The sequence below is a fragment of the Aphelocoma coerulescens genome, chromosome 5, assembly GCF_041296385.1.
Source record: "Aphelocoma coerulescens isolate FSJ_1873_10779 chromosome 5, UR_Acoe_1.0, whole genome shotgun sequence".
Lineage (NCBI taxonomy): Eukaryota > Metazoa > Chordata > Aves > Passeriformes > Corvidae > Aphelocoma > Aphelocoma coerulescens.
The window spans coordinates 44,551,679-44,572,920 of record NC_091019.1 but is presented as its reverse complement, the minus strand read 5'-3'; the positions used below and the strand labels follow the sequence as shown (position 1 = coordinate 44,572,920).

Below are 21,242 nucleotides of genomic sequence, written 5' to 3'. Positions count from 1 at the left end.
AGAGGAAAGGGTGGCTTTGCAGAGGGAACTGGGGTAGTCTGTGAAGGACACCAGAGAGCTGTTACAAGCATCAAAACAATGGAAAAGTAACACGGCTCACCTGCCTGGCATTCAGGAGAAATACGGGATCACATTACTCTGGGGAGAGCTCTGGCCTCACCTAGTGAGTGTGAGAAGGAGCACGAGAGTTATGACCTGAATGTGAATCTCACAAAACAGAAGATGGACATGTCCTGGAGGAGGTTGCTGGCACCCTGGAAATTCCCGCTGGTGGCCCTGGTTGTGGAGCCACCTCAGGTATCTCAGAAGCAGAGAGGCCTGCAGGTGAAACGGCTGGGAAGCACTGGTGTTGCCAAGCGGGCTCACATGTTTAACAAGAACTATCTGACACCATGGGATGGCACCATGAACCATAGAATGACAGGAAGGTTTGAATTGAATGAGATTGTTAAAGGCCATCTAGTTTCAAGCACCTGCCATGCACAGGGACTCCTTCCACTAGACCAGGTTGCTCAGAGCCCTGTCCAACCTGGCCATGAAGACTTCCAGAGATGGGGCATTCATCACTTCCCGGGACAACCTGTTCCAGTGCCTCACCCTCCTCATTTTAAAAAGTTCTTATATACAATCCAAATCCTCTTTCAGTTTAAAACTGTTGCTCCTTGTCCTATCACCACAATCCCTGGTAAAATGTCCCTCTCCAGCTTACTCATAGACCTTTAGGTACTGGAAAGGTGCTCCGAGGTCCCCCCAGAGCCTCCTCTTCTCCCGACTGAACAGCCCCAGCTCTCCCTGCCTTTCCTCATAGGAGAGGTGCTCCACACCCCTGCCCGCTCGGACCCGCTCTGAGAGCTGTCCGCCGGGCCGGGGGCGGTCAGTGCTCGGTCAGTGCTCCCAAGCCGCGGGGCACAGCCGGCGCTCCGGGCCGTGACCGAGCGGGAGCGGTGCCGGCCCCGTCCGGCCGCACAGCCCGGCCCGGCCCCGCCGCTCCCGCGGCGCCTCCTGCCGGCGGCCCCGGCCCCGCCGCCTCCTCCCGCCCCGCCGAGCGCACGGCGGCCCTGCCCGCGCCCGGGGAGCGGCGGGGCCGGGGCGGCGGCGGCTGCGGCTGCGGGCGGTGTGAGGAGCGAGGCCGCGAGAGCGGCCGGCACGGGGGGCAGAGGGAGAGGGACCGGCCTCCCCTGCCCGGTGCCCGCGCACTGCCGCATCCCGCCCGCCGACGGGCTCCTGCGCGCCCGGCTCCTGACGCCTCGTGTGCGGGTTTGGGTGAGCACGGGAGAACCTCAGGCTGGAGCAGCCAGTGAGCCGGACTAGAGCTGTGTGCCAGCAGCGACTGCCGTCCTCAGGGCTCCTGCGCCCAGGGCGTGCAAACGCGGCTCTACAACCAGCTACAGCCATCCACGGGAGGGATCCATGTATGCGTCTGTGTGCGCCCACCAGGATGAGGGATGCAGCCCAACGTCTGGCTGGACTGGAGACATGGGGCTGGCAGCAGCCCCAGAACTACTAGGCTATCGGCTCCGGCACTACCGGCACCAAGCCCTGTCCCAGAAGTACGAGTTCCCTTCAGCTCTGCTCCAGTAGTGGTCCACAGTGCACCTAACCCAGGATGGGGTGGTGTGGGATGGCCAGGAGGTGGCTTCCTGGCCTTTGAGACCTGCTGGTTGACTTTTCCAAGCAAATCCCCATTACCAGTCCGTGCATGAAGTAGACCCAAGTGCGAGGACACTGCCACAGGTACAACCACTGGTTTTTATGTTTGGGAGCATGTTCCAGCATGCGGCAACACAGGCTGTGCCTGGCATCTGCCCTCTGCTCCTGCCCATGCCCAGGATATGTCACTGTAATTTACAAGCCTGTCCAGTGGACCACTTGTTCCATTGCAAAATTTTTAATTCTGAGAAAGTGGGGGCTGGGCTTTGAGAGGACAGATGGTACCAGAGTCAAGAACATCAAAGAGCCTGTCTCCTACAGGAACCAGGAGGGGTTTGCAGTCTAGTGCGCTGCACAGAGATGGAACCTTTTCCATTCAACACTCACAGGCTGTGGCTGAAAGGGGAAGAGGCCCAAATCCTCTGCTTTAACTTCATTGTGTCACAGCCCAACCAAATCACCTGAAAAGAAATGCCCCAAAGTTTGAGTGTCAAATGCCTTGGTACTGACTGGAATACAGAAGATAGAATCAGGGAATGGTTCGGGTTAGGAAGGACATTAAAGACAGTCTCATTCCAGCCCCTGGGCACTGCTAGGATTCAGCTCCTGCCCAAGCCTTGCCTGGAATAGCTGAGCATTAAACTGATGTAGATACATCACTCTTCTGCTGCTGCCTTTGCTAGCTGCTTCTAGCACGTTTGGTTTCAAAGGGCACCTTTTATTTGTCTTCCAAGGCAGCTGTTTTCCTAACAGAAATGTTTACTGCAATGTAGCTATTCACCAGAGAAGGGCCATCGCCTGCATCCACAGCACTGCCAGTGCTGCTGGAAGGCGTGTAGCAGGTAAGCAAGAGGCCTCCTGAATGGCGATGAGCAGACAGGCTCTCCAGGTGAGAAAAAAGCACAAGATGTCTGTAGACAAGATGCCTGGATCATCTGGTATCCACAGGGAGCTCCCACTGACCAAAGAGGAAATTTATTACCATGTACACTTTGCAGAGAGAAATAAAGAGATGAGATAAGGACGCCCAGCACGTGCTCTGCATCCTTTCAGCAGTTTGATGAAAGGCAGAGGTATCACGTTTTTCAAAGAATGAAGATTGGCTCCTGACAGCAGCTGAGGAATAGGTCGTATCTGAGCCATGAACTCCACAGCCTGGGCAGAAGGAAGCACAAAGGCACACAAGAGGATCACCAGCACAAGGACATCATGATAGCTCCCCTGTCTTTTTCTCATCGCTGAAATGAGCTCAAACTACTGTATTTGGGACTGAAACAAGAAGGACCAGTTAAGGATGAGATGGTCACCCTCTGCCTTTCCAACTGGCAAGCCATGCCTGCCTATCCTCTTTGGTGCAGCACTGAGCTACTTCTTGCTTGACAATAGTCAGAGCTGCCTCCAAGGTTCCCAGCTTTTCTAGGGTGACTTCTCCTGGCCCACAGCTGCTAACACAACCACCAAAACCAGCTCTGGGATCCGCTCCACTGTCCCACTCAGCCAGGAATACACCTGGCCTGTTCAGCCCTGGCAGATGCTGCCACAGTGCTGACCCAAACAGAGCTACAGGAGGACAGCATACGCAAAGGTAACATTTACTGAGAGATACAGAACTGAATATTATGAAGGACATACATGGATGGAGAGGGTAGCGGCACCACTGCAGAGAGCAGCTTGGACCCCCTTCCCAGCATGCCAGGAAAGGAGCTGGATGCTACCAGACAAGTAACACAATGGAGATAACTGTGGCGTATGTGTTTGTAACAAACAGACCATTATAACATACATTTCTATGGGATCACATCTAGTGATTATATAAATCCATATAGAGATCACTGTATAAAAAATTTGTAAAAAATACTTTAAAAAAGTGTAAAAATGTGCATTCAAAAGCACGGCCGACACGGACAGCTGGGCTGTAAACATTATACTGAGTGTGCTTGTGGGGGGCGCCTGCGCCACCGAGCCCTGACAGGCCTGCCCACCAGATGGGGCTGCATCAAGTGTTTGTGGTTCTTGGGTTTGGGTTTCCCTCTGGAGCATGCGCCAGGAGCGGCAGCAGCCTCTGGGCAGGGTGCTGGTGGGCACTGCATAGCTGCCGCTCCTCAGCTTGCAGCCCCGCTACCCACAGGCTGCATAGTCCTTGCAGGAGACGCTGTGGCATCGTGGGTCCCAGAGCTGAGAGCAGGCTGAAGGGCTGTGATGAGGTATCACAGGGAGGTTGCCCTCACTGGCACCACCAGCCCTGCTCCCAGGTTCAGCCTCAGAGTACATGGTTGGCAGGTTCCTGATCTTCTCTGTTCCCATGTTTGGTCCACAGTTCCCAAGGAAGCCTACTGGGTCCTGGCTGCACCAGGCCTGGGTGCACAATTCTTCATACAGTACATACACTAGAGACCCTGGAAGACCCTGCACGAACTGTCTCCTCCTGGCCCAGTGCCACCTTCACTTCTTCTCTAGCTGCTCCAGCAGTGGGTTGGTTTCGCTCTCGGGCGTCTTGATGCTGTCTGTCCGCACGATGCAGGTGGGACGGTGCCGGTTCAGCATCAGGATGAGCTGCTGCCTCTCCTGTTTCAGCTCTTCTATCTGGGCCTTCAGCTCAGCATTCATGAGCTCTAGACGCTCAGACTCCTAGCAGGACAGGAACACAACTGCATGTGACTTTATCTAGCAGGACAAGATACAAGAAACAATTTGGCCAACAAGCCACCTCTGCCCAGTGCTGTCCCTCAGCCCCTGCAGCAGGGGAGCGGACTGAAGACCTGACAAGGCACCACATCCCTCCAGGCTGTTCATCCCCAGCCCTGCTGCCTTGTGCTACTTAGTGCCGTCACAGGGAAATACACAGCCACCACGTGGGGCACGTGTCTGCTGTACCCCAGCAAAACCTCTGCCTGGCTGCTTTCTGTGGTCTGGTAAGGTGCTTGGGAACAAACCCATGTTTACGTGTTCACCTGCACCATCTGTAAGGACCTGCCCTTGTGAAATGACTCTCTGTTTCATGCTGTGTCATCTGCCCATGTCTCTCCACTGTTTGCAGAAAAACAGCTGTGACAGTTTCTTGGCCTTGGGGTCACAGGTGAGTGAGCATCTCTTTAGGACTTTGGTCAAGGGGCCAGCACACTGGCAGCCTCTGTCCTGTGCCACACTCATATGGGTGCTCCTGCTCCAGCACTGAGGCAGAGACATTATCATTCCTCTCTCACCACAAGCCCAGAGCCCTCCTCCAGCCCTCTCCAGCCCTGGTACGATGGGTAAGCTCTGCCTGGGCATGTACATGGCCACCACCTTCACAGCCTCATGAAAAGGGGGGACTGTATTTTCCCAGATATGGGCACTGGAGCAAGGGGAGGCAGAGGGGCAGTTCAGGAGGCAATGTTGCCTGCAGCTGGAGTACCATTCTAGGGAAGTCCCTGCTGTGCCCTGGGACAGATTGGGCACCCACCCGCTGCAGGAACTCTGTCCTCTCCTTCTTCTTGTTACGACATCGTGCTGCTGCTACTTTGTTTTTCTCCCGGCGCCTTTTCCTCCTCTCTTCTTCCTCATCCAGCTACAACGAGACAAAGAAACCCAGATCAGAGCCAGCAGGTGTGGGTTGGGGCAGGAGGTAGGGGTGAGCATGTGGCAGGGCAATGTGGCAGACACCCAGTCATGGGACACCAGCAACATGACTTAATCCTCACTGGAACCAGGTGTGCTGCTGCTACAGCCTCCAGCTCCACTTTGTGGGAACACAGAGAGGGAGACCTGTACCCACAGCTGAGGACATGGCTGGTAGGGGACAGACAAGCCTTCACAGGGCTGCTCCCTTCCCGAGAGAGGGCAGAGATGGAGAATTGAGCCCCCTCCCAGAAACATCGCCAGTTTGTCACACAGACATCTACAGGCTCAGCTCTGTGAGCACAGACATTGAAAGCATCACACACAGCCAAGGACAAGAGTCAGAAAAACACAGAAGATACCCCAGCTGGGGCCGCCCCATTCCAATACCTGTCTGCTGCAGCTTCAGCACTGAGTCACAGGGCCACCACAGTAAGATGGGGACAGGTCCTGCATCCCCTGTAAGGAAGCAGGACACAGCAGTACCTGCACTGTTCGCCATGACTCAGTTTTCTGTGCTCTTTGACTCAGACCACACAGGCCAGGCCAATAGGCCCTATGGGTTAGAAACCCATAATCAAAGTGTTTATGGACATATGCTACAAAGCCTGTATTAATGGCCTATGGCATGCCTACATCCAAGAACCCAAACTAGCTCCTTCAAGAAAAATCTGAGGGTTGGAAAGCCCTGTGAAATCAGGTTATACTTTGTAACATGGATAGAGAAGAAAAGGTGCCCAGTGCCTTCATCCACATTTTGTCTGGGTCTCTGAAATTTGAGGTGTCAGACTGAACTGCCTCATTCCTATTGACTGATACCTGATGGCCACAAGATCACCCCACATGTAGGCACACCAGTAGTGCCCGATGGGAATGAAGGCTGCAGGTGCCATCATCCACACTAAACCGTGCACACTGCTAGCAGTCACCAAGTCCAAAACCCACTAACCAAAACATCCCAATGTGATGCACAAGGACTGGACAGAACATGGACCCAGCAAAGGCAGGGTGAAGGGGTAGCTTAAGCAAGCTGCATGTCCAATACACAGCACATAGCATGCTGTAGAAGGCAGTGTCCGAGATTTATAACACTAATGGTTTTGCATCTTCTCTACCTTATTTTCCAAGTATTACACCAAAGCTGCTATTTTAGCTGGGGATAAAATATTACGCAAAGCCAGCACAAGCTATGCACAGACTTCCATAAAGCCAGGCTGCCACCATTCCTTTGCAAGGCAGTATCATGGGGCACCAATGTACCACACTTGGGAGAACTAGGATCAGAACTGCACTGATACCCCCACGTCCAGTCAGAAATGGACAGCTCACACTGCATCCATATAACTTAGATGTGACAGGTTAGCAGAAGTAATCTGGAGGGCTCTAACTCTACATTCTGCTGCCAGCTCTTACAAAGCTTCCTGACAGAAATTAAGAGGAGGTGGACATCAGGGTAGATGCAATTCCCCTCTGCACATTTAGCAACCACCCATCCACTCCTAAGACAGCTTCTTGGCATTTTAGTTCAAGGATTACTAGGAGGGTGCAGAGAGGTAACGTGCTCACAGCTCCAAAGCTCAAAAAACACCCGCAAACTTGGCTTAAAAAGTACATCTTGGGGTGTAACAGGAACTGGAAGGGCAACCAGCAACTGCACCAGCCCTGGGAACTGCCTGACATTTCCATGCCATGTTGGTCCATTAAACCAGAATTACAGAATAAGTGACCTGTCTCTGACCCTGCCTCCACCCCACTGAGGGCCTAGCAGAGGTCTGTGTCCTTTAGATGGAGTACAGATGCTCAAGGAAGGTGGCTCAGCACAGATAGAAGCAGCTTGAATTCTTGGCTCTGCTTTTTGACCACAGCTCCTGTAGTTTCATAGAAATATAGAAACATTTGGGTTGGAAGAGACCTTAAAGATCACCCAGTTCCAACCCCTGTGCCACAGGCAGGTACACCTTCCAGTAGAGCAGTTGCTGAAAGCCCCATCCAGACTGGTCTTGAACACTTCCAGGTATGGAGAATCCACAAATTCTCAGGGTAGAGAAGTTCTCTTCTTCAAGAAAGCAGGTTTTCCCCATCTGCTTCTGCTTGATTTCAGTTCAAAAAGGTGACATGGCTCTGGTGCTGAGGGTTAGGATGTTATTCAGAGGCACAAGGGACAGTGATGATGTATCACCCAATAGCATGTCTCAGCAGCTGATCTCCAGGGGATCCCTGTGGGTAGAAGGTCTGGGGATGCCTCCTGAACTGCTTCAGTCAGCCACCTCAGAGAATGAGGTGATCATCTGCCTGAGGGGCAGGGCTCAGTCCCAGAGGAAGCACCCCAGGTGGGATTCAGTGGTGGAAGAGCCCAGCAGCACCTGTCCACACCTGTCCAAGAGGAGAACAGCTTGCCCAGTGGGGCTGTCCATCAACCTGCAGAGAATCCAGCACCCAACACCCACTGGGTGGGTTCTGTGTGTGCCCCCAGGCACAAACACCCCAATGCCAGGAGATGCTGGTGCCCCCAGCAGAGCAGAGAGAGCTGCCTTTCCCAGGCTCATGAAGCAGCCACACAGAGAGGCACGCTGGCACCCAGCATTCCTGGGCTCCAGCTCCCTGCAAGAGGAAAGCAGCTGCAGGCTGCATTGCAAAACCATGCGTGGGCAGCTTCTTGGCTACTCATGGGATAAGCAGCTACTGCTTCAGCTCCCTCAGGCTTTTGCTGCAAAACCTTGCCAAGGGCAGCTCCATTTGCTGTCTTCAACTCCTCAGCTTCACAGGCCATGCAGGGGAGGAACCAGCTGCATGGAAGGTAGCTGTGCAGGGGCTGCCAGTGGGTTTTCTCTTATCTTTCTTGCACATGGTGCCTCAACAGCTGGCTCAGAGGACACTCAACAATTCCAGTACCTGCTGTGGGGCAGAACTGCCCAGTCCCTGTTATACAGATGCCGGTGACATCACATACTCATGCCCACAAAAAGCAAAAGCAGCTGTTGCAGGGCCAGCTCAGAGGTGTTCGAGATGGCTCAGGAAAGGAGCTGGGCCCGGGAATACAGCATAGCCACAGAGTCACCCTCTTTCCTCCCCAACCCATGAAGGAAGGCAGGCACTGCAGCCCATTTGCTGCATAATACCCAGCCCAAGAGCTTGGAAAAGAATTTGGCTTCAGCTGCAAATCCGTGACTGCTTTGCCCATAGAGGAACCAAAGCTATTAGCATCCCCCAGGGCCTTACGATGGCCTCCCACACTATCCTAGCCTCAGCTCCTGCCATTGCAGAGCTGCCCAGTCCTTCCCAGGTGACCTCCAGGCTGCACAAGCTGACTGGACACTCTCTTGGGCACAGAGCTCCTGTGCAAGGTGATCAAATAGACTACATCATACCAGTTCTACCTGCAGGAGTCCACCTCAAGTGTCTGGGGGGAAAGAACAGGGATGCTCTGGACCTGGCTACTGCTGAGCTTCTGCCAAAAGAATTGGGCTAAATCAAGTGCCAGCACCATTTGGAGAGCAGGTTGCTCTCTGGAACTGCTATTTTACCCCCTTCAGCTCACAGCTCATCACAGGCAGCTTTTCACATCATCTAGCACCTCCTTGCTCATGCTTCCAGAGAGCACACATCACTCCATCCTCATAAGGCATCCGAGGTAACCTCACGCAGGAGCAAATGCTCTGTTCAGAAGGCTGTTTATTGGACCTTCTAACAGCAGCCACCACCCTCACCAACGTGGGACCTCTGAAATGGTGGGTTCCCAGCTCCATCTGCAGGCAGTAGGAGGTGTAAACACTCACCACCAGTACAGCCAGTCAAAGACTGGACAACCAACACATGGGACAGCCATACAAGGAAAACACTGTCCAAGCATCTCCCTAGTCCCTTCAGCCTGCTCCTGACATGGCAGCCTGTGGTACCAAGCAGAAACTACCCAGCTTCCCCATCCCAGGAAACTCGAGGTGAAGCCAGGGCACACCCCAAGCAATGGGGCAGGGGCAGCTCCCAGCACAGGCTGAGTCACTGCTCCACACACCTCATCCCTGCTGGAGAGAGACCACCAATGCCAGAAGCACCAAGGGTTTGTTGACACGGGTGACAGGCTGTGTGACTTCTACTCAGGGTGCATGCCCCAACCTAGGGACATGTTGGCTGCACCAGACTCCACTCCATAGGCAAGGCTTGAGCTCAGCTGGCTGCCAATGGCTGCAATGGACCAGTCAGGTCTGGGACACTGAGGCTACCACTGCCAGCCAGGGACAGGAAGTCAGGCAGGGGGAAGAGGCCGCTAGTGGAGCGGCTGCCAATGTGCATGCACAACACCAAACAGGGAGCTTATAAAACACACTGCTGGCTACCCTCGTACGACAGCCAAGCATGGGCAGGAGGGAAACCCAGGCAAGTGCAGACAACAGCCCTACAGGGCCACCTGCAGCCAGCAGTCCCCAATACTCACCTCACTTTTGACAGGCTGAGGTCTCTTCCCAAGCTTCACCTCCAGGAAGTGGAGTGGCGAGATCATGGCCCCAATGTTGCGGATGTCGGCGCACTTCAGCTCCTCGGCGGTCAGGGCCGTGCCAGGCAGACCTGTCAAGGGGCCAAGCCCAGGCAGCGCACCAGCCGTCAGCGACGGGTCGGGGATCTGCCCTGGCATCATAGCAGGGGAAACTGCTTCGTAGGCTGCAGGGGGAGACAGACATCCCATTACAACCCAGCTATAGGGCCTCATGACACAGCACAAGCCAAACTCATGCTACAGTTCCATCACCTACAGGGGTTCGAATCAAGGAAGGCAGACACTCTCCCCTAGGAAGGACAAAGGCAGAGAATAAGTAGAATCTGTATGATAGAAACTAAAATATATGAATCCTGGTAGGAAGAATAGGCTACAGAGGTGTAGATCAGGAAGGGAGGAGACCTGAGAGGCAAAGCACCAGAAGAACAGGAGCTGGCTGCAATGACAGTGATGTGATCAGTGGACACCTTTCTCTGGAGTACAGCAGATCAAGGTCTGCTCCTAACTGAGTTTTGATTAATTAATGTGTGGATTATTCATACAAGAAGAAAGTGGCACAAAGTGGACCATAATATGCCCTAGGCTGGATTTGTTCTGGGCATGCTCAAAACAAATGGTCAGGGCTGGGACACAGCACACAAAGACCACAGATAAAACTGCAAGAACAAAACTCGCCACTGTACAAACATCTCCCAGCACAGACATGAGGAAACAAAGGCTGGAGGGGAAGGGAAATGGTGCAAGGTTCAAAAGTCATCTTCTATCAGGAAAGGAAAAAAAGTGAGAATAGGATCAGGGCAAACATCAGCAAGTCATTTATAGGGAGGAGAAAGGGAGTTATCAGTACATATGAAGAACAAGCAGCAAAGGGATAATAAAATTAAACCTAAAACTGGAATTCCAAAACAGCTCCATAGAGCTGGAGCTGTTACATCAGTGCAAAAGCCATGGGAGCAGATGGTTGTTGGCTGCAATGCAAGTACATCCCTGCTGTGTAACTGGCCTGGGACACTCACAGTTACCTGTAATGTACCTATTTACAACATGCGGAGTCAACTTCTGTCCATTTGCCCCTCTTCTTCAACTCAACCACATGTCCCAGTGTGCATGCACTGCTCGCCTTGCTCTGCCCAGCCAGAGAAGTCCCAGTACACTCTAGGAGCCTCCAGGCATCCACCCCATTCTGCCCCTCTGCAGGAGGCACCAACACAGCAGGGATAAGGACCGGCAATGTCAAGAGAAAGAAATAGGCTAAAGGAGTGGACCCAAAATCCCAGTGTGCAGCTTCCTGCAACCACAAGAGCCAGTCACAAGGCAGGATTCAACAAACAGCTGGGGACTCATGGAGGCTCTCATAGCACCAAGTGTCAGAGCAAGGAGGAGCATTAAATGACAGATAACATACACTTGCCCTGCTCTTTCCAAAGCATCCACCCTCATCTGCTGAGACCAGGCAACAGGCAATACCAGACTTCTGGCCCAGGCAGTTCGGCTGTGCCGACCCACACACACACAGCCAAGCCAGCTGCCACAGCTGCTCAGCACTTGCCATTCCAGGGTGACAAATCTATGTCAGTACCAGGCTGAAAACTTGAGTAAAGCTGCATGGGAGATAGAACTGCTGGATCAGAGTCACAGAACAGTTGAGGCTGGGAGGGACCTCTGCAGATTGCCTGGTCCAGCCACCCTGCTCAGGTGGAGTCAGTGGGAGAAGGCTGAACAGGGTTAATTAAGACAAACAGAGAAGTCAAGGATTTCTTGGCAGTGGCACATCTCTTTACCCAAGAGATTATTTAATACATTTGTTAACGTGAAGGAACCAGTGATAAGCAGCAGAAGGGAAGGAAAAACAAGCATACAGGCTAGTCAAGGGCAGAGCTCCACAAGCTTCCAGCACAAGTGCTGTGCAAGCTGTATTGCTGTGACAGATAGAATGATTTGCAGCAGAGAGGCCTACAAGCTGCAGTGAGCTGTGAGCTGTCATACAGTCGAATCTGCCAATGAAGAGGTGCAGGTGTCAGCATGGGATGTCCCCTGGCAGGGTTTGCTCAGCTGTGACCAAGAAGACTTGAGACAGATCAGGGAAAGCAAATGCAGCAAGAGAGAAAACATAAAGAGGTGGTAAGCAGGAATCAAGCCCTCTGCTCCAGTCATCCTTTAGGAGACCAGAAAGGGAAGAGAAAGCTGGTGCTGAGCAGTGCTGGGAGCACTGCTGTGGGGAGAGGAAGCTGGGGGGAGGTGATCTGCATAAGGTCATTAAAGCCTGAAAAGGAGAAGACAAGAAAGACAGACAAGTAACTTCTCAAGAGAAGTGCTACTACCTGATGAAATGGACTCCTGCCCATTTGGTGATAAATAAAGAGAAAAATACTTGGTAACGATACTTGACCTCAGAAAAGACTACAGGTCAACTCCTTGAGATTGCAAGGACCTAAACTGATGCAAAGTGTTCATTCTTCCACAGCGCTCTCTAAACTAAACAACTGTAATTCCACACCTGCAGTGGAATCTTGTACTAACATCTTGTACCAGAATCTGCACCAACATCTTGTACGGTGTCCAGAGATGCCCAGTGCAGCCAGGCTCTGAAGCAGCACACTACCTCCCTCCCCCTTCCTTTCAGGCCTACACATGGCTAAGATGCTTCACCCCTCCAGAAATAAGCACCATCACACCCTTAGGCTGCACTCCAGACAGGAAGACACAAGTTATTTAGGGATTGTGGCTACCACCTTTCTCAGAATTTGTCCCTCTCCAGCAGGAAAGCACTGGGTCAATGAGGTGGCACGGCAAAGGGGCAGTGATTCTAGAGGTTCTTCCCAGGACCCTCTGCCATAAGACAGAGCTGTGTGGAGTTAAATTCAGTCTACCATTTTGGGATAGCTGTACACACTGCAGAGCTGGCCATTTCCCTGATGCTGCCACCAAGGTGACATGCTGTGGCACTGGGGAAGACACCTGCCAACAGTAGCACAGCCTGGGCCAGCTGCTGCACACCCCTCACCAGCAATCCCACAGATATCCAACCTAAACCTTCCCTGACTCAGCTTCATGCCATTTCCTTGAGTCCTGTCATTGGTCATAAGAGCAAAGAGATCGGTACCTGCCTCTCCTGAGGTAGTTGTAGACTGCAGTGAGGTCTCCCCTCAGTCTCCTCTTCTCTAGGATGAACAAACCAAGTGACCTCAGCCACTCCTCATGCAGTTTCCCCTCCAGGCCCTTCACCATTTATGTGGCCCTCCTTTGGATGGTCTTTAATGGCTTAATGTCTTTTTTTAATTGTGGTGCCCAAAACTGCTCACAGTATTCAAGGTGAGGCCGCACCAGTGTGGAGCAAAGCAAAACAATCCCCTCCCTTGCCTGGCTGGCAAAGTTGTGCTTAATTGTCTTTCATCATGACATGCAGCTGACAGCACCCACACTAGACAGTCCAGGTCCTCAGGCAGACTGAATGTATGGTCACTGCAATTTATGAAATAAGGAGCAATGAGAAATCAATTCTTCAGACTGTGGGACAACCTGACCACTAAGCACCTTCCCCCATGCGCTCCTGAGGCGGGGGCAGGTCCCTGGGGAGAAGTGGATAAAGATTTGAGAAAACACTGTTTTCTTTGGCACATCTTTTCCATCTGTGTCTCTGATCTGGTAGTTTAATATGCCTTGAAATAGCCTCCATATCAGTGTAGCACACAACACAGGTCAGAGTGAAGTATCCAGTGTGCTCTAAAAATTTATCCTGGATCCAGGGACTGCACTGCCAAACCCCACATCACACCTACATTGGTGTAAGCTAAATCTTAAGCTGATAAAACCAAAGTGCCACAAGCCTTCTGGAAAACCATAAACTTGCACATTAAGATGAGCTGAAACCTAGGTGGAAAGGGGGGAAAGTGTCTTCTACAAGTGGGATCTTGCTTAGGGGTCAGAAAGCTCAGGAGCACATTGAGAACTGCCAAGAGTCAGGCTGAGTTAGACCTTGGAGAGGAACATAACACCATTCCCAGCAGGGCTATAACCATGGAAATAAAAAGGAATGAGGAGAGGTGCCATCCCTCTCTGCAGAGCAGGGGTGCAGTGACAGATCATCTCCCCAGTTCTTGAGGGCCCTCAGCCCCAGGCACTGTCACTCTGGCTGATGGAGGGACTTAAACTTGAACAAACTCCAAGTCTACTCCACTCCTTTGCTTCTTCCTAATGTAAGGACAACTTTCTTTTCATCCCAAGTCCCACATATTTTCCCATTCTTTTCTGGTGAGTGCCAGAAGTAAGAAGTTGTACTTTGATCAGGTAAAAAAAGCCAGAGCATGGAATTCTTTTTAATACTTTGGTCTTCTTCCCGAGGCCGTTGCCCTGGCAGACATGGACATGCCTACCTATAGCTCCAGCATATTTGTACCATGTTCACATGGTAGGGCAGAACTTTAAAGTTCAGGATCTGAGTTTGACCTTTAAGTTGCACCTTTTCAACAGCCACATCTTGCTGGATGGGGTGAATACAGCTGGTGCCTTGCCAATTCTTAATTCCTTTCTGGATAGTCCCTTGCAGCATTTGCTATTTCTAAGGCACATGAACCAACTCACCTCTGTATTCCTTCACTTTCTAATACAGTGCTTTAGTTGGGATTCTTATTAGGTTCTTTTCTTTTCAAATCTGATTAATAACACAGCCTTTTTCCCCTCAATGCCAGGTGGTCTTTCAACGTCTCCTTACATGAGCTTGGAAATGTCATGTTCTCAGTAAAACCTAGTTTTCTGGTGTCCTACATTTGAACCACACAATTCCTTTGTATGCATTGTATCAGTGATGCTTTTTCACATAATGAAGCCAACAGCAGCACAGTGAGGAAAGAGAATGTGCAGTCTTGCATATGACCATTGGATCAGCATGACACCAGCTTCTTGAGTTTACATTCACCATAACTCTGCCTTCTACACCACTGCTATTCATCATTTTTTGCCATGATATCAAGATGCTCCAGAATGAATGAGGAGACAGAGAAGGCTTTCTTACAACTTCAGTTCAATGATGAGTAGCTTATGCCATTCAATGTCTCTTCAACAATTATCTTTGCAGCAAAAATCTGGTCAACATGTGATTTCATGGGTCAAAATTCAGTTTGTATTTCCTAAGTTTGCTTCTACACTCCCTTATTCTGGTTAAAATACTCTAACATAAGACTTGACCTCTTGCCAAAATGTCTGAAAACCCTCCTAATTACTGCATTAACTTTTGCATCCTTGCTTTGGCACTATTCTTCCTGTAGCTTCAGTCAACTCAGTTATTTTGTCAGCAGTCTCATCCCCAAGAAGCTGACAACAGTACAGCTTTCTTTGCCCACCTTGGTTTTGCTGCATCTTTCCCACCAGTTTCAAGTGTTTCTGTGCTTTGTTCCCCAATTATGTCCTTAGGGTCAGCAGTCTGTGACACTGGTTGATTTAATATTTCTTAAAGACAGCACCCATTACTCTTAATTTTTCTCCTATTGCCAGAGTCTGTTATCTTCTGGAACCCACAATCCAGAGGGAAGAAGCTTTACTAAGTTGTTTCTGTCCCATACAGTTGCTCAGCTTCCTCCGTGGCACTGTCCCCACATACCCTTCTATTCTTTCTCCTGCAGTTCTAATCTTCATGTTCTTGGGCTTTTTTTTTAATGGGTTGGGTTTTTTTCTCTTCCCATACTGATTTGGTTGCTGCTTTTTCAGGGGACTCTTTGTTTGGTTTTGGGTTTGTTTTTTTTTTAAGAAGCTGCTGTTTGCACAGCAGTTACAGCATAAATCTAACGTGCGTAGGCATAATTCATATAACCCAGTATCCCTGGGGGTTTGTACTCCAGCTGCTAGCCTGTATTCACACCCCTCCTGCCACCTCTTCACTGCTATTCTTACCAACAGACTAAAACTGGCACAGGAATGCCTACCTGTGTTGAAATCATACATTCAATTCCCTGCACATACACTGCCTCAGTTTGTATGCACCATCCTATGCATCCTCACTTATCCAGAGGCACTGTTTGTTTCTTTATAAACCAAATGCAGCTGCTGCTGTTGCATCAAGAGCATCATCCTGCAGAGACAACCATGACATCCCAAAGCAGGCTCTGACAGTCACACTTCAATTTAAATTGCCATTACTGCCTTATCTCTGGTTTCAGCTTCCTTGCTGAGAGTGAGGGCTATTTGCAGCCTTATTTTCAATTTTGCTGTCTATAATACAATCACAGTTTCTTACAACATAAGCTATTTTACGTGTGCTGACATCTGTAATGGTTGATCCAAATATGCTTCTGATGCTCAGAGAGCCAGTCTAGCATCTAATATTGCCAGCCAGCAGATTCTGACACTCTGTACCTACCAGCATGTTTCTCTTTTGCCCATGTTAAGCACCACACGAAGGCATACTGCGTCCTCCCAGCCCTTCTCCATGCTGCCTGCAGAATAAAGGCCATGCTTGCCTGGTATTCTCTCACCAGGCTCAGCCTGGGTGCCTGCCATTGCTTGTCAGCTGCCACACATCAGAGCACTGCTGAAGTCTGTAAACCACCATGCAAGCAATCTTTGATGTCTTTATCAGTGTGTTAGCACCTAACACAATATTGCCATTTGTATGTACTGTCTTGTGACCCGAGTCACAGCAACTGGCCTTTCATCTGCTCCTGGCCAACAGGGAATAATAATTCTGCTTTGGAGATCAGAAGCAGCACTACCAGCTTATAGTTCTTAGATTCAACTGTGCCATTTTTAAACTTTTTTTTTAGCTCCTGGCTATCAAGTTACCTCAGTCTGTATGTCATACATTGACCATCTAGTTGCTTCTGTGAGCAGAAGGATGATTTATATGAAAACCCTTTCCTGACATACCAAACTTCTCATGCCCCAAGAATGTAACTTCCTAAACAAAGACAGGGCAGTTGGCTATCAGTCCTTCTCTGAAGCTTTGAGCCACTTGTTTTTTTCTATCTGGACTCTTCTGTCTGAGAAGACTGCAGAGTGCTGATGGTCTGAAGCCTACAAACCTTCTTCCACTTCCACTCCAATGTTCAGGCCCCAGTGAGCACCACATTAAGCATGATGAAGGCAGAAAGACACTACCCCATATTCCCAGTGCCACAAGTACCTTGCCATGAAATTAGAGATTTTTTCTGCTGTCTAAAACATGATACTCTCCCATTGCCACATAACTGCTATCTGCTCTAGATGTATTTGGTTTTGAGTAGCACCTTACAGCAAGTCATATCTTCTGTCTAGCTGCTTCTGCTCCACACTGTTAAAAGCAGTAACTTGCAGTGCCAGTGCCAAGCACTGTAGTGATCAGTGTCAAAGTTATTTGCCAAACATCAGAACACAGCAGCAGACAAGCCCTTTGGGGGTAACCAGTCTTTTCAGATACCCACACAGTAGCTCTGGTAAATATGGACTTTAACAACAGCCACTGTGTATTCATTCATTCAGTTGCTGAACCTGTTGATGCCAAGGAACCCACCACCTGTAGCATACGGAAAAGCTGCAGTGACACCCACTGGGATAAAAAACGTGCATGCTCTCTCTTTACCGAGCACCTAACATTACTTAGTGTTTTATGGCATCACAGAAATTCCCCATTGTTTAAAGACCAGTTAGAGGCATGGTCACAGCATGGCCTACCAAGTGCACTGAGGTGGAGCATGCCACCTCAGAATGCAGGACACTGTAGTACTTCACTGCTCACCATAGTACCTCCACACTCCATTTCCATTCCAGGAGGGAGAGACAGCTCCTACAACCAGGTCCTAGGTTTGCAGGTCCAAAGATGCATCTGTGCCCTTCCTACAGACACTCCGAGCTGCCATTCTTGCTGTTCCTTTCCTCCCACAGGCAACCCGATGTGGTGGGAGAAGAGTTGCAGGGTTTGTGAACACCCATACATGTAACCTCCCACCACCTGTACACAGAGTGAGTAGGGGGCCACAATGCTGAACAGAGGAAGGAGCTATGAAGAACTGTTCCTCAGGAGATGGAATTCTAAACCTATTTCACAAGTGGGAACATTCTGGCTCAGTCCTGCACATCCAGCTGGCAGAAGGAACATCCGAGTCATTCACAGACAGAAGGCTATGAAAAGCTTTCTAAAAACAGGAATGCGGAGAGCCCTGCTGCCCTCCCTCCTCTTCTCCACCAGCAAAGCTCAAAGCTTCCTACACTGTGCACACAGGACAGCCCAGAGCAGACAGCATCTCCTTAGCAGAAATGCCATTTTGCAGCCCCTTATCCAAATGAGTCCCACCATTAGGCCTCCACACCTGCTTAATGCTTTGACTTCTTATCCCTTTTATGAGGAGGGGGGAGTGGTTCTCCAGTCCTCAGCTTTAGAAATAATCCCCAGTTGCCATTAGCAAAGCAGTCACCTCACAGTCCTTCCTCCCTGAGCATTTTCCTCCATACCTGCACAAGGCAGCAAAAAGGTCTAGTTTAGCTGCTCCCACCACTGCAATGCAGCGATTGACCTGCAAGCAACCTGTGACAGCAGGGGTTTGTACAGCACCCACCACAGCAAGGCTCCCCTATTGCAATAGCTAATTGCAATAACTGTAAAAAAATGCCATTAATTATCACAGTATTAAGATTGCAATTAAGTATTTGAGGCTGCACCACCCACTGGACGGCAGTACAGAGCAGGAAGGTAAAAGCTATCCTATTCGTACCTGGAGCAGCTCAAAGGGATTTGAGAAGGAAGGAATATCCTGGTCTGAGAAAACCTCAGTGTCTGAGCTGCAGCCTAACAACTGACTTGTTGAAATTACCCAGGACCCTCCATAACTACATGTGGTCAGGGCTAGAATCTTCTTCAAGAAGACAATCCTGCTCCAGTACAAAGCTCTGCCCTCAGGGGCCAAGGATGGCCTCAGAGATGAAAGCCCCCACCCCCCCTACAAACTCCTCAAAATTATGCCCTGAATACCAGGGTCATCCACAAAGACCTCTAATCCTTATAAAGACCAGCTCTGGCTAGTTTTCAACAGCACTGCTCAGCTGAGAGGCCTATGTGCCTTCAGTTCCCTGGCTGCATGTTAAAATAGCAACGTTTGGATGGATACTCTGGACAGTCCAAGCAGAGAAATGCAGCCAAAGACAGATGGCATCAGGTTTGCAGTGCCCCCTCCTTGCTGCACTGGCACTGCAGGAGACACGCATGCTGGCAAGGAGTCCATGCCTCACCATGGCTCTGCCTCCCTTGCTCTTGGGGCCAGGCCCATTACGAACAGCCACTGCAGTGAAAAGGGCCTCTTACAGCTTCACACTCAAGACATTGCATGCTGCCAAGTACCTGGCCCAGGCAATGCAGCTGAAGTAGCAAACACTAGCACAGAGAAGGAGACCACAGAGCAGATGCTCAATGCTGCTTGAGCAGTTGGACACAGGCAGGAGGAGGCAAGAGGTGTGAGGGAGTATTTACTCTTCCTTGGCAAGGAATGTAGCACAGAGACCGTTGCATCCTGTAAGGAGGGAAACACTCAACTGTGAAGATGCAGGAAAAGCATCCATAGGTGTCTCAACAAGGAAGCAGAGGCAATAACCTGCACACAAACTCAGCAGATCCCCCAGACTCCAGAGACCAGGGGCAACCAATTGCTGGATGACCTAGGAATGGGATGGATGGCAGCTCCTGCACCCACACACTTATCCCCTAGATGGGCAGGTTTTTGCATTTTTAAATCACTAGGACTCATACTAAGAATCCAAACTCCAAAGACTGGCATTACCAGATGCCCTCACGCAAGCTTTTACCAACAAATTCCCAGGGCAGACTCTGTCAAGAGCCTCCAGACAGTTTTTTATGCAAGTTTTCTCCAAACAAGCTAAAAAATCCTGGTCTGAGCTGCAGAAGCATTTGCTTCTGCTGAGCTCTCGGAGTCCAAACACACACACACAGACACACACACACACACACAGTTTGGCAGTGGTTGTGTTCCAGGGCTGGTAATGCAAGCCATGGAGCAGGCTGCCAAGACAAGCAAGAGAACGAGCCAGGCCCTGTTTCATTGGCCACCATACGCTGCATATGGCCCTGGAACCAGCCAGCACAGTGTTCTCACCCTCCTTGAAGGCATAGGAGACCCTGTGTTTTCAAATACACCTCCACAGGGCCTTCATTAAAGGAAAATGGAAACATAATGTGGCTCTTACTCCCCTGGTATTTCTCCCTTTCCCCCAATTTGCTCTCAAACCTATTTCCCTTCCATGGAAAAAAAAAAAAAAAGTGCCTCCTGGAGCAGAGCGTGCAAAAGAATGCAACTTCCATTCAACTCCATGCCTGACTGCTAAAGCGGACTTGGGACCGCGCGGTGGGGGCACCTCCAGGGCCCCTTTCCTTCCCTGGGCCTCCCGGGCTGGAGACAGGGCTGGCTACAACCAGCCTGCCCGGCACGGGCCGGCAGCCGCAGGGAGCCCGCGTCCCTCACCTGCGCGCCCGGCCGGCAGGTGAAGCGGAGGCAGCGAGCGCCCGAAAGCGGGGGGAGGCCGCCCCCCGCCGCCCCGCAGCTCCTCAGTGCGGCAGCAGCCCAGAGCCAGGCACCCCCAGAGGCAGCCCCAGCCCCCGCGCGTCGCCGGGTGCGGGGATAGCAGCCCTGCTCTGAGCCGCCCATGCGGCTGTGCCCGCCCCCCGTGCAGGGTCTCCCCGCATCTCCGCGATGCGCCCGACCGCCCGGAGAGCGGCACCCTGCCCGCTGCCGCGGGATGCCGGGATGCTCCTCCGGGCGCTCCCCACCCCAGTCCCCGTCGCCGCTGTCCGCCACCCCCGCGGAGCCCCGCGCCGCCGCCCGCCCCCTGCCGCAATCCCGGCCCGCCCGGCGCGCCCCCCGCCCGCGCCCACACCCACCGTGCAGGGCGACCGGGCTGCCGGGGTGCCCGCGGGGCCCGGCCGTAGGGGCCGGGCGCGGGCTGCAGGCTCAGCCCCGCCGCCTCCGCCGCTGCCCCGACCCCCGGGCCCCGCCGGGTGCCGATGTCGGTGCCGGCCGCCGCCGGGGCGCCTTGGCCCGCCACCACCCGCCGCCCCGGTGCGCGCCTCCCGCAGGCTGTGGCAGGCGGCGGGGTGGGTTGCATCAGCCCCGGTTATATAGCGGCCCCTGGGCTGCGGGGAGGGGTCGGGAATGCGGAACCGGCCGGGCTGCCAGCGCCACACGTCAGGGAGGGCGGGGGAGCGGGGCCGCGGGGCGGGGAGCGCCGCGCAGGGGTGGGACCAGCCGGGGCACCCCGACATCCCGCACCTCGGCATCCCACACCCCACGGCGCGGCAACCTCACGGCCCGGCATCTCCGCATTCTGCACCCTGGGACTCCGCACCCGCCACCCCTCGGCAACCCCCTGCCCTCGCAGCCGGCATCCCCGGCACGCTCCGGCACCTCTTGACCCCTCCACACCACGGCGCCCCGTGACCTCGCACCCCCCGACCGGGTGCGCGCCTTCTACGCGCTCCGCCTATCTGCTCCCCTCCACACACTCTCTGCTCTCCTCCACACACTCTCTGCTC

General features: G+C 52.1%; 1 protein-coding gene across 1 annotated transcript; it reads right to left on the bottom strand.

Annotated features, from left to right (window-relative positions):
- Window positions 1-1,396: 1,396 nt before the first annotated feature.
- Window positions 1,397-20,791, bottom strand: JDP2 (Jun dimerization protein 2). Its single transcript, XM_069017912.1, has 4 exons — window positions 20,592-20,791; window positions 9,680-9,903; window positions 5,093-5,197; window positions 1,397-4,278 (listed from the first exon to the last, which is right to left on the bottom strand). Exons 2-4 carry the CDS (start codon window positions 9,878-9,880, stop codon window positions 4,093-4,095), a joined length of 492 nt encoding a protein of 163 aa, XP_068874013.1. The 5' UTR covers window positions 9,881-9,903; window positions 20,592-20,791; the 3' UTR covers window positions 1,397-4,092.
- Between the last annotated feature and the right edge of the window lie 451 nt (window positions 20,792-21,242).